At 44.0% G+C, this 14,061-nt stretch overlaps 1 protein-coding gene across 1 annotated transcript in view; it reads right to left on the bottom strand.

Annotated features, from left to right (window-relative positions):
* Window positions 1-9,485, bottom strand: part of srgap3 (SLIT-ROBO Rho GTPase activating protein 3) — a 57,504-nt gene extending 48,019 nt beyond the window's left edge. The window contains exon 1 of the mRNA XM_041947997.1: window positions 9,137-9,485. Within this exon, the coding sequence (XP_041803931.1) occupies window positions 9,137-9,200 (64 nt within the window). The 5' untranslated portion in view covers window positions 9,201-9,485. The remainder of the gene's footprint in view (window positions 1-9,136) is intronic.
* Between the last annotated feature and the right edge of the window lie 4,576 nt (window positions 9,486-14,061).

The following is a 14,061-nucleotide window of genomic DNA, read 5'->3' as shown; positions in this document are numbered from 1 at the left end:
TACTTTTTTCCCCCACTGTTAAAATCAGCTGTTACTCAAGCTGAATAAAGCCTCTGTTCTTAGCGAAGGACAAAACTGCGAACATTTTATAGCCACATCTATAATCTACATGGGTTGAGTGTTTATTGCGCAAACACTGTGTGCAAAGTTCCTCTCACAATAGCTGTAATGTTTTACTTTTTGGCTCCCTCAGGCTCAGTGCAAAACATTGTCAACAACCCCCCAATGAGGGAGATGCAAAAGTTCAAACTGACGCACCTTAAAAAGGACATTTCTTCTGCACTTAAGTTGTCATTGCCTCTCATGTACTCCGAACAGATATGGACACATTTAAGGGCCGGGAACAAGACGTTACTTACTATCTTATAAAAAAATTAAACCCGCTCCGCCTCCTGAAGTCATCTCAGGACACCAGGGGTGATGCACTGGTGCAGCGTTTTGCTGCAAGCCTGCTGTTTAAGAGGGCCACGTGACGTCTTGACGCAATGAAGTCGAGATAAAAGTGGAGCGCGGTGAATGAAAGGGATTTTCTGCAGAGCATCCTGGGGGCAGCAAGGAAAGCCGGGCAACACGGGGCAGCAGGCAGCCCGAGGAGGAGCGGGAGAGACGGATTGTTTCACTGCAGGATAAAAAGGCTAACTTATGAGCTCACACACTGTGGGGTTTGCCAGTATACATGACTTCTTTACAGCCGTGCTGAGCATAGATTTAGATGTTTCAATGAATCAATAAGAGCACAGATTCGACCTTTTTTGTTTTTGCTAAACTGTATATTGGTGCAGTGTATGTGGAGGGAAGAACCACATGTCTCTGTGTAATAGGGCCAAATTATAAATCATAACCAGCCTCAGGAAGTGCTAAACACTTTGAAAATGATGTCCTCAGGCGTGCACATCACCGTGCAGTAAGACCCACACAGTAGGCACACACACACACACACACACACACACACACACACACACACACACACACACACACACACACACACACACACACACACACACACACACTCCAGACAAAAGCCACTCCGAGCCAAATTTCACTAACCTAATCCCCAACTCAGCTCTGCAGTATCTGGGCTCTACAGTACACCGCAGAGCCAAATTCACATGAAAAACAGACACACAGACAACCCTTATCCAGACCCTAATTCACTCTCTCTGTCCGTCGCACATAATACAAGTTCCAGTCATTGAACTAATCCCCCATTTCTCTGTTCTTTTTTTTCTCCTTTAAATCCCCTAATGATTAATGCAATTTTGGATTCATGAGGACGTGCTCCTGATGTCAGCGCAGGTTCTTCTCTGTCTGCCTCTATCCCGCCTGTTCCCTCATTAGCCCAGACTGCTGCAGCACATGTACTCAAAGATAAGGCAACAGGAGCTGAGACCAATCAATGGCTGGAGCAGAGGTGAGCCGACGGAGCGTCCGACAGCAAGATGTCAGCTGTCAGTCTCCAGCTCGTCCCTCACTCTTAATCCTCCCTCCTAATTATCTGCTGTCTTATCCAATTTTCCACTGAATGTTCTGTCAAACTAAAAATCAATCCAGAAATGTTCATCCAATGAGCTTGTCTTGTGCCTTATTACCACTAACTTGCAGCTTTCTGTGGTCCCAATGATCCCTATTTATGCTACTGCCTCTTGTTATGTCAAACAATCTGAGACAGGCTGCTCATTTAAGCCTCCCAAACTGTGATAAACTGCTGATGACGATAAAATAAATATTAACAATCAATTGTCTCAAATCATCCCAGCCTTCCTCGTCGCTCTCCGACACCGATTTCCTCTCTGGAGCGCGGATCGTCATCACGTCAGCGCGTCACATGAGTCTGATGCTTGAGGGAAGCCTGAGCATGAGCTACAACCAGAAACACGCCCTTTCAGAGTCAAGCTGTCCATCACTGATGTATCCAGGATCCAGCTCCGCAGGACCGGGCTGAGAGGTGTCTCCATGGCAACACGGGCGTGCACCAGTCCCCGAGGAGCAGCTTATTGGAGGAGAGGCGGAGCCTGGTGGATGTGAATAGGTGTAGAAGCGAGCGAGGAGGCACATGCGGATGTATGCACAGAGACGTGGTGTAAATTTGTGTGCGAAGCCGACAAGGTGCAGCAGCATCTGATCAGAGCAGCTTCCTTCTGAACACTGCATTAAAAATGAAATAATCCCACCACACATGCTCAGAAATGCACTGGAAGCTTTTCTTTGTCTTATATGACAGGTGACTGGCCATGTTTGGAGCACCACCTTGGGCCTTAAGAAAACTGTGTCTTTTCTGCCATTTTACAGACCACATGATCAATTATTGAAGAAGATTATCAATACATTCAAATTAATGGAGAATGAAAATTATTAGCTGCAGGTCCGCAGTGAACAGTTGAAAAAGAAAATGCCACACTTCTGTGACACAGTGACTGGTGAACCTGTGCCACATGTGCTTCTATTTCTACCATCAGTGGTGGCTGAGAGGGATTTGTGGGCTGCAAATAGGTGCACTCTTTAATCATCTAAAGTCTGAAGTGGGACGCGCGCTTCACTGGTACATAATAAAGTTAATCTAACAGGTCCCAAGCCTACACTACAATAACTTAACTAATTACTTCCTCAAATGGTGACTCTTTCAAACTCTCACTGTGGAGTTATTTTTGTACAGCTGCCCTCTTTCCTCTGTTACTAAGGTTACCGTCTCTTGGCAGGAAGTTTGTTTATTAATTTTTTTCTCGTATCAACCATTGCTGCATCTGTTGGGTAATAAAACAGAAGAATGGCATAACTTCCTGTCATTTTTGATTTCTCAATTTTTTAACAGTAAAATTTGCGACATTTTTTTCTCCACTTGGATTTTCTACGGTTATAAAAAGGGGTGGGGGCTGAGCTGACAGTCACTCATCTCTGTTAGACTGTCAGGTTTTTCTTTTTACCGCCGTCAACTCTCAGAGAATGTTTTGAGACAGAAGACGCTCCATAAAACTTCTGTTGAATCCTTGCAGACTGAACAACAGGTTTAAATGGTGACATTTTCAAAAATGAATCCACTGAAACTCATGTCAAAGTTTCGGTCCACAGGGAGCACACTGACACTGTTTGCTCACATAATGCCAGGTTATCAGTTGAACCCAAACACTCTTCATCTCAGGGTTGACATCCTTATCACATGGGACCTGAGCTTGTAGAGTTTTTCCTGACATTAGTGGAATCTGCTTTAAAAATAGAAAATTCTATGTGTACCTTCACAGCTCAAACCGACGTGCATCTTTGGAAGAACTTTCAAATTAGTTGGAACTTCTCTTAAGTAGTATTTTTGTAAAATATGGTTTGCATATCAAAAAGCATCCATTTGTTCCACTATTTTTCATCCCTGAAACTTTTCCAAAGAAGCATTTAATGCACTTGGTGTGTCAGATCAATCATTCTTGATTTGAGTTAAATTCAAGTGTAACAGCTCTCCAACTAGACTTTAGTTCTGCAGCAAAAGGCATTACTGGTGTTGAAAACTGCACTTCCTCACACAGTGCTGATTAAAATTCTTTCAACACAGATAACTGAATGAAAAGAGAAGTGAAATCATGTGCTGACTAGCACCAAATAACCAAGAAACTGGGTTTCTATTTAATGGACCTTTGTCTTCTTCATCAATGCCAGCACACAAACAAACAAATAAACAAAAAAAACCTTATTCTGAGACTGTGTTAAATGATAATCTACGCCTGGCAGATCACCCGTTTCATGAAAGGCTGATTATCTCTTGACTCCTTGTGAGACGGACAGAACAAACTCTCAGTTTATCAAGCAGCTGCATTCATCACACTGCGTTTATGAAGACCAGAGCCGAGCTGAGAGAAGTCTGGTGCAAAACTGGATGATTTAGCATGGCAGAGGGCCTGATGATGGCTCAGTATGGCGTGAATGTATTGTTTTTTAAAGGGTTACAGCCACAAGTGGATCTCTTGCCACAGTCTTCACACTTGCGCAATATCTTGTACTGCTTTGACGGACTCAAATCAAGAGTGAGAAGTCTCAGATCTCAAACATGTTGGCTACAAATTCACCGACTTCTTATATCGCAATGAGAAATACACGTCGAACTTCTACAATATTAATTTTCTTCAGTGTGTCATAAGGTACAAATACGGTTAAAGGAATAAATTGAATAGTAAGTCTCTTGAGAGTTAGATGAAAGGATCTATGCCACTGTTATGTCTGTCCGTTAAGTATGAAACTATTGTAAGCAGCTGGCTAACTTAGCTTAGCATAAATACTGAAGAATGGCAGAAACAGCTAGCAAGACATAGTCACACAAGCCCTGTAAAAAGAAACAAATAAAAGTTTTTAACATTTCGACTTCTGTGTGGATTAAAAGAGATACAATGTGCTGATTAATGAGCTTTTGCTGGCAGGTGGAATCTGCTAGTGTTGGGCAGAGCAAGGCTAGCTGCTTCCCTCTGTTTCCAGTCTTTATTCTAAGCTAAGCTAACCAGCTGCTGGAGGTAACTTCATACTTAGCGCACACACGGGAGTTACAAAGTGAATAAGCGCATTGTCCAAAATGTCAAACTTTTCCTTTAAGACTGTATATTAATAGAATGAAATCATGCAATCTGAGTCAGCAGCAGAGCATCCTGAGCTTCCCGTTTGTTTGGCTACTCACTGCCACACCACACAAACAAACCGACCCTGAATGAAGCCCAAAATTTATTGGACGGCAAGAACAAACAAGCTGTCCCGCTGAAGATTATTCTGCCTAAATAGCTTGTAAATGATTTCTCTTTGCAAATGTTCTCTCAGTCAGCAGCGGGTTTGCCAAACTGGCTGGCAGCTGGAGCATCCTGAGCCGCTGAGTCAGTGCAACCATTTCTTAAACTCCCAGCCTGTCGGCTTCTGCACAGCCAGCTTCATGCCGCCCAGCGGGGTGTTAATAGCCAACTAACCACGATGGTAACAAGCTCTGATCTTGAGAGACATTTCCAGCATCAGCACACTCAGTACCAGTAATAAACCTGAGTTGACATCGCTCGTCGCAGGTATTTGAGAGTGCAAAGAGACTACAGGCTGTATTCAGTAGTAATCATTGTTGCTTTGCTAAAAAAAAAACCCTACAACACTGTGAACCACTTTCAGTTAATCTCCTTCAGCAGAGACACGCCTAGTGCCACGCATGATTCTTTTACCAAACCAGCAACACTCTACAGGGTCGTTAGAGGAATCATCACATCACGTAAGACACAGTGCAGTTTTATTTTCCTATGCGAGGGTGGTACACTGGGCATTTGTTGAGATCAGACTGCTGTTACCTAAACACCGAGGCTGAGGACAGACATGTGCGGAGAGTTTAAATGGTATCAATCATTTCGCATAAACAGGTGGGTGTGATCACATATTACACCCTGTGATGGCAGAAAACTCTCTTGAATTTCTGAAGAAGGCACCCAGCAAGAAACCGAAATAGAAACGCTTCACGCAGAGCCCTGCGGCAGAAATTTATGTTGATCAAATTACTTTGAGGTTTTTATCAGATCTGCTGGGGAGCTTCCTTTTTACTATCAGCGAGAGAGTGTGTGTGTGTGTGTGTGTGTGTGTGTGTGTGTGTGTGTGGTTGGTACGGGTGGACAATAATTTGCACGTCTGGAGGACACTGAACAATTTCCACGAGCAGTTGCCTGCATTCATTTCCCTGATCACAGCAGTTGCTGGCAGCCGGGAGGAAAAACAAGGACAAACAAATGAAGTCTTGTGACGTTTTCATCACACCGAGCCTGCGCCTCCTCTCAAACACAATTCTCGGTCGGTGTAGCTACATATCGATGTTCTTCAAGCTAAGCTTCACTATTTTCAAAACAATTGCAGAGCCTCGAAAACTTATACTGAAGCCCAACGAACTACCATCCATTCATCCTGGAGACCCAGCCAGTGCGAGCCAGTGTGCGGGGTAATGTTAGCCAACGATTAGCGAATAAAGTTAGTTAGCTAGTAAAATGCTGATGAGGTCTTTTGTGTTTGACGAGCAGAGTCGAAGCTACAGGCGAGCGGTGAAGCGGTGGGTGGGGATAGAGGTCAGGACTACTTAGATCTGTGTATACTAAATGAAGGGAAAGGTACAGAGGTAAATCTAGGCCAATTTAAAGGCATAAAGGGATTTTTTTTATGGAAAAACCTTCTAAACATGTAATTTAGATAAGTTTTTAGGGGTTTAATCAATGCCTGGAGAGGAACTTTAAAGAACTGATCGTGATGACTTTTATTTGAAAAATGCTATCATTAAGGGTACAGTTTGGCAGAAAACGAGAGTGGGGCAAAACTGTGCTGCACTCCAAACACAATGAATCAGAAATTCATTGCAGAGGGGAACTCAGGGAACACAGCCAACCAGAACAGGCAACCTGCTGTCCCTCAAGTCAAGATGTAAACACAAGACTGGTTTAATAAAACCGAGCTGTGCTGAATGGAGTCCTGCCTGGGTACACCCATGGCTTGACATTTACTAATGTCATTTAAGAGCTCAGGTTTGGTTTCAGAGTTTTATCCTGTGCATGTACTGTATCATCAGCAGCTCTGGAAATAAGTACTGTTGTGTTTTTGTTACCTTAGAATGAGCTCTTTATATCTACAGAGAGCTTGAGTCTACAGTAGCCCAGAAGGGACGAACCACTGCAGGAGATGGTGTGGAAAGGGGTATTCAGCTGGTTGCAATCTGCAACCTCACCACTTGATGCCACTAAATCCCTCACGCTGGTCCTCGAAGCCAGCTGGTTAACTTATGATCACTGGACTTTGAAAGCACCCAGACTGAAGGATCAGTTCATCCTGATGTGGAAGTACGAGTTTATACTGAAGCCATATTTCAGTCTCAGAACCTCAAGGGTGAATGTCAAACAGCTGCTGACAACAACACTTAACAAGCTGTCTGTGAAACAGGAACAAACAGGAGGAGGCAGAGCTGCCATCCAGCAACAACAACACGGTGCTAAGCTACAAAACAGAGCTGGTCTCTCTGTGTTCAGTGTACAGCCCCTCTCTGTTGACATGCTAATGCAGGATCTGAAGGCTGAGCAGCTTGAATGAAGTGAACACCATCTCCCAAGGTCCTTCAGAGATGTGGGCTTTGGCAGTCCACCTCGAGGGTCGTCAAAAATTCATTAATGGCCGTGGGTTCAGATTTTAGCAGAGTGGTGCGCTACACTGGAACAGAGGAATTAAATGTTATGTTATGATCTGCTGTCCCACATGCAGCACTTGCATCTAAGCAATATTTGGCCATTGTCTGCTGCGTTTCTTCTTTGTTGTTAAACCACTGCTGAAACCAAGTGATTTTTCTATTAGCCCTCATACATAATAAAGCAACCCCTGTGATCTTGTTATGACCCAACCAACGATCCACTGATGATTTGGTCCCTTCTGCCGTGTACACATTAACCATAAAGCAATAACTCAGAGCAAGACAGGTGCAATTTCCAATCTGAATTTCATTACGGTTTGCTCACTGCCTGCCCCTTCAACGCATAACACTGCCATTGTTGTGAGGTGGTGGATTGTGAGGAGCGCAGCCCTCTGTGTCTGTAGGCAATGCAACACACCAGCTGTGAATGAGAAACAAGCAGCGTTCTCCATAAATTAAAATTCTTCCTCCTCGCACAGTTCAAGGGCCCTGGCTAATGGGAAGAGGAGCAGACAGGGCCTGGCTCTGTGAAAACAAGAGCAATTCTCCCATGACACCTTTGGATCTAAGCTGAATAATTGATGGCAGAATAAGCAAAAAAACGGCCTGGGGTAAAGTGGAAAGCAGCCGAATACAATGGGCATCGATATGGCAAAGATAAAACACGTTGACATGATAGAGTTGTGAATGACCAGCACATGCCACAAGACAGAACCGAGGTTACAGAGGCAGAGGGAACGGGTGTGTAGTTCAACCCTACAAATCCAGCTGCTCACACACTGAACATCCAAAGGTCTGGTCTGGTGCAATACTCCAGGGATGATGAGCTGAAGCCCCTGAGGCGGAACAGTCGTGAAACCACTGGGAGTGCTAGTAATGGGTCCAGGGCCTTGAAACTGAACCTCAGAGCCACTTAGGGAAGTATCTACTCAAAGCTATTCCACTCTGTCTGCATGCACATTACACCCCTTCATTTTTACACTGCACGGCAGAAGAAACTGTTTATGTGGGTGGCCTGTATTTCCTGTCTGCATGGACTATTATCAATTCTGGCTCCACTGTTCTTCATATGCAGGCAAGCACTGGTATGATTGGAGAATTAAAGCACAAGCCTGAATCTATAACCAATACACGACTCCGGGAGTAACACAACAACGAAAAAATCCAGTTTCAGAAATTAACTGATAAAATGTTTTTAGACCCACCAGTCTGCAACCCTTCCTCAGATTTTAGGTAATTAGGATTCTGAAACACTCAGTTAGCAAAATCATGTTACAGGTAAGGAGGCTGCAGAGTGTGAAAAAGAGCCAATGGTGACGTTAAAGCCACAGCGTTTAATCCACGTTGCCAGGTGAGAGCAGTGTCAGAAATCAGCCAATGACTGACAACGAACCAAAAGGCAGAAACGTGAGCAATGTGTGATCAGGTTTGAGGATTAAAGCTGAAGCCACCTTGACGTGCCAAGCCAATAAGAGACAAGCGCACGGGAAATGAATGTGTGTTTGACGCCTTAAATCTGTTCCCAGACATCTGACCAACATCTCGGACCACACACACCAAATACAGGCCCCAGAACATGTGAAAGAATGAGGTTCAACACGACAGCCAGTCCTCCATCCATCCTGCGCTGGTTATAACAGGGGGACCGTTTCACCCAGCAACAAAGCTGCAGAAAACCACATCAAGACAAATCACAAATATCCCTCCGGTAGTTGTTGAGTCGAAGAAACCTTTGCACACGCGACCGACAGAGAAATCCCTGAAATTAACAGCGGGGCTCGCTCTGGTGCTCACTGTCACAGGTTACCTGTCATGCAACGGGGCTCTCTGTTGCAACCCTGCACAAGAGGCGGACTGCATTACATTAGATGGATGAAAGAGGCAAAAAAACACACATGCATGCAGATCAAACGGGCTCTGGGTCAGAGTCGACGGACAGACAATGCACACGAAGCGGACGCACGCATCACACTCACACCGCACCTTTCACTTGGGTCTCATAATCCGCAATGATCTCCTTGTCCTTCTTGAATTTGGTAGATGACATCGTTCTTCTGGTTTTTAGGGTGAGACCCTGTCAGACGAGGACTCTCTTAGGTCTTAGGTGATGATCCCCGACTTGTAACGCTGCAGCGCTTTCCTCCGTTTTTCCCCCGTCTTTCTTTCCCTTCTAGTGGCCGCGCATTCAGGAGCAGAAATGCTTCAACGTGCGATATCCCTGAAGCCCGACACTTTAAATCACCTTATCGTGGACATGGGTGCAGAAATCACAGCACTGTTGCATTCTCGTCTCTTTCTCTGCAAGGGTTTTCTCTCTGTGGCAGTGGAGCCTCCTCCTGCCTGGCACCAGTCAACTCAAAACGGCTTCGGCAGGGAAAAAAAAACCCACAGAAGACAGAAGCGAGCTCCAAACTACGCGAACAACATGATGAAGGAGAGGGAAGCGACGCTCGAAGGCTTCAGGCTGCCGAGTCCTTGTACCTTCTGTGGCCGAAAATGAGCAGACATGCGTACGAAGAGCGAGGCGGGCAGACACCATCCGTGCTCTGACAAATTGCGCTGCAGGGAAACAGGAATTTAAAAGATCGTCACGTGAGCCTCCTCATATTGTCAGCCAGCAGTCACCCCGCCCTCTCTCTCTCTCACTCACACACACACACACACACACACACACACACATGCACACAGTCGTGTTTGCATCACTTCAGAGGACATTACATTAACAACCATAAAGCACTACTTGCACAACCTTTAACCTCCCTAAGTCTTCTAAAACTGAAAAATGTGCATTATGGGGACATGCGCTCTGTCCCCATAAGGACAGCCAGTCCCCACAATGTGAGTGAGAAGTCAGGTTTATGTCCCCACAACATGACTAGCACATCTCCACACATATAATTGTAATTTATGCATATAGCCACCCTTTCTGATCACATTTTACACACATCAGCAGCATATTACCACGTGTCGGTCTCCTGCTCACGTCCTCATAACAACCATGTTCATTTTTTCAGCGGTAAAAATAGACCCATCACTGAAAATTTGCCCCTCTTTAGACCCCGTCTCCATGGAAACCTCACACTTTTGTCTCTGGTGTGACTTTCGCCGTGGCTACTGTTCAGGAGACGTGGCACATCTCAGCAGAGGTTGTGAGGGGGATAATCTGTGACACGCTGCAGCCGCATCACACGCCCAGAGCAGAGGCCTGGTGGTTAAATGGTTTAGGCATGACACACCAGCGGCAACACCACTGCTGATGCTTTGATGTGTAATCATGAGGGCACGGCAGGTCGTAGCTGCAAGTGTACGTAAAGCCATTATCTTTTATATATCCTTTTAATAGGCAAACTGGCCTTTACACCAAGCTCCTTTGTTCCAGCACTCAGGTGTACCGGCAGGCCCTTGTTGCGTCCATTGTTCACTCATCCTCTTCTTCTCTGCTAGCAGAGCTGATGCTGGTAATTAAAGATGACTGTGATAGCAAGAAAGTCATCAGTGATAGAAGTGGCTTCAGCTGTTAAAAGATAAGAAAAGCCTATAGAGGCAAGAATACATGAAACAAAGGGGATAAGAACTCCACATCGCACCAACTTTTCAAAATACTGAAGGTGGAATATGGCTGAGCATGTAATGTCCTGTCCGTAATTTGGTTTAAATTAGTTCAGCTTTTGTCTTTAAAGGAATTACACTCGTACACCTGTGCCTGTGTGACAGGAATCAGGTTTCTCACATGGGAAAAGTAAGTATTTGAACTCAGATCATGACGAAAAGCAGCTTTTTAAAGCATTGTAGCGACGAGGACTGACTGTGTTCCCTGACAGATACTGTCATCTGTGCTTCGCTGTGTTTTTCAGCAGTCTGTGGGACTCAGTTTGTTGTCTGTCACCTTCGCTATTCCCAGTTCAGGAGGGAACAGGCTGTTGACTCACCGTGGGGTGACTCAAACCTGCAAACTGCCACACTTTCGAAGCTCTCTGCTTTTCATTTCCACCTGCAGCACCCGGCCTTCAATGTATATTTCAAGATGACAAAAACGATAAAACGATAAAACACAGAATCAGACCACTTACACTACTCTTACTAACGTTTGTAACTGCAGTCCTGCTGGCTTAATTTGTGTGATCAACCAATCAGTATTTTTTAATGGATTACCAACATATATGTGCAATCTTAAACACCTTCCAAATGAATTTTCCACAACCTGGCAACCCAAAAGCATGTTTGTATAAATGGTTTATAATTCATCCATAATAAAGCATTAGTAACACCATTATAAGCCTGTTATATTATTTTGACATTTGCAATCAGTCTATTCAACAAGTATGTGAGTTTTACATGTTTTTTTGGACACGCTGTCAGAATGACGTCCATGTTTCTCTAATTACATATCAATGTAATGCACATTGCTGTAAGCTACAGCCTCATGTTAGCCTGCAGCCAGCAACACCAACTTAACAGGCACTGTAATATGAAATGTGAAGATATTACACTGGACACAAATGAGGTGGAACAATTAGCCACCCAAGAGAGTCTAATTGAACAATTACAGAGACAAGGAGGACTTCTGCTGTGTTCCTCTCACTTCATGAATATCCATTTAAGCTAATGCAGCCGTGCTCCCGTCCTCATGCTTTCCCACCACTTAAGAAACCAGGTTTGATCTCTTTGCTGGCCTTGTGATGTCCAAACATATTTTCTGGCTGTTGAACAAAGCATCCAGCCCTCTTTACAGGAGTAAAAGCCCCTGAGGAATTTTAAATGGTCTCTGGAAGTGTGTATCTGTGTCTGTGCATGTGTTCAGAGAGTCAGGATATGATATATATATATATATATATATATCCTGTGTCTCACTGCATCTCGCCATCTTTTGTGCCTTTGCAGCTCCGAGTTAAAGTTGCGTGTTGGGGCCTTATGTATCACCTTCACATCTGAGGAGTGAAGCCACGAGAGAGCTGACGCTTCGCTTGAAACACAGCAGCTGTGGCAGGGAGGCCTGGCGGAGGCTCAGAGGGACAGCAGGGCGGATTCTGCTTTTGTTTGTGTTTACCACTGAGGAGCCAGCAGAGGTAACCTTTCTGTGCAGGCCCTTCATCCCCTCCCACCATCCCTCTGCTCCTCACCCTTGCCTCTCTCATCAGGCATCTCAGGGGGGAAGCCTGGGAAACTATGACTTCACTGTTTTTATGGCACAAAGATCCATTGTGAGATCCTTTTACTATAGAACAAGAGTGGGAACTGTGAAGAAATGCCACCCTGGGCCTGAATGCTCTGCTGGATAATAACTAATAAGTGTTAAGGCACACAAATAGGTTTTGGCAGCTAAAAGTCTCTCAGTGAATCTATAAATGCATACAAATAATTGTTTTTCTGCACAGCAACAAATGGAAGAAAGGTTGTCACTGGGAGGTAACGTTTTTGATTACAATGAATTTAATTTGTCAGAGATTTCACTGGCAAGTGAAAGAAAACTTGGAGGTGACTTGCAACAGAAGTTGCCAAGTGACCCAGGCATCAGTAGGACATACTGTAAATCACCTCCTGTGACTTCAGGTTATTTATGTGTACTTCATGAAATTTAAAAGAAAGTGAGAATGTAGGCCGACGAATTAACTGATGAACACTTTTTGCACAGTATGTTGAGAAAATACTGCATTAGTAAGAAAGGTGCTCAAGTTAAGAGTCAGGGTGATCATCCAAACTCTGGGAAAGAAGATAGCAGATGAGAATTTAAGGCTGATTCTTCCTAATATTTTCCTTTTTCTTCATCTAGACAAAGCTTTGCACAGACATGTGTGGGTTCTCTCTCACAAATGTACATCTTTTAATCTAAAAGATCTTTGCCCTGTGGTAATCTTCGAATCGGCAGCACATCACGTAACCGGTTTCTCTGCTCTGAAGCTACAGGATGGCTGGACATGCAGCAATGATCCTTCAGTGGGTAATCTGCAGTAAATGTGTGGAGAATGTGAAGGTGGGTATCTATTTATTCATTCATTTATTTATTGCACTGCACTGCCTTCAACATGCACTGTGCATTTTGGAATCAGTACACAAACTGACACACACACCCCTTTAACAAATTGACAAATTGCATTCGATTTGTCACAGTAATAATAAATAATAATAATAATTTCCTAATCACCGCAGATTAAGAATGCGTTTTCATCCTATTTTCGGTGTTTCAAGTGACTTTAAGTATTAGCAATTCAAGCTTAATCAATGAATACAGAAGCCACGGCAAATGTCTAGAATTTCCAGAATAAACCTCTGCAGTATACTTTGTGTACATGCATAAATGTGCCATATATTTGTGTAAAAGGGGTAAATTTTTGTCAGTTGCAGACAGCTCTGGCCCTCTTAAAGCTTATAAAATAATAATATAATAGCCACTGTGGGACGCCCCTCTGTGCATTTATCCTGCACTACCTCTAAAAGAAGAAAGAGGAGGAAAGGAAGGATAATATGACATGTTTCTGAAGTTAGAAGTGCAATTACTCCCATTTTCTGATATAATTTTGACATTATTGTAATGAACTGGGCAGAAATACAATAAATGAGTGATCTGAGTGATGACTCTGGATTAAAGGTGAAATCATGTGTCCTGCTGCTGCTGCTGTCCGTCGACTGTACTGTTAAATGTATTTGCAGCATTATAAAGTGATCCATGTTTTTAATGGCACATTTCTCCAGGCGTACATGATGCTGATTTCACATTGTGTTCACTGTTATATTTTCTTTCCAATTAGTTAAAGGCTGCAGAGGTTCTGACTTACGACAGTCACACGCAAACCACTGACAACCTCTATCGACGCCTTTGATACATTTTCCTTGATGCTGATTTACGCTGTCATCAATCAATCATCAAGCGCTCACGCTGAGAGAGAGATGTCTCCTTGATATGCCTTGCA

The sequence above is a fragment of the Chelmon rostratus genome, chromosome 2, assembly GCF_017976325.1.
Source record: "Chelmon rostratus isolate fCheRos1 chromosome 2, fCheRos1.pri, whole genome shotgun sequence".
In the NCBI taxonomy this organism is placed as follows: domain Eukaryota; kingdom Metazoa; phylum Chordata; class Actinopteri; order Chaetodontiformes; family Chaetodontidae; genus Chelmon; species Chelmon rostratus.
Note: the sequence above shows the minus strand (reverse complement) of the source record. Positions and strands in the feature narration are given on the sequence as shown.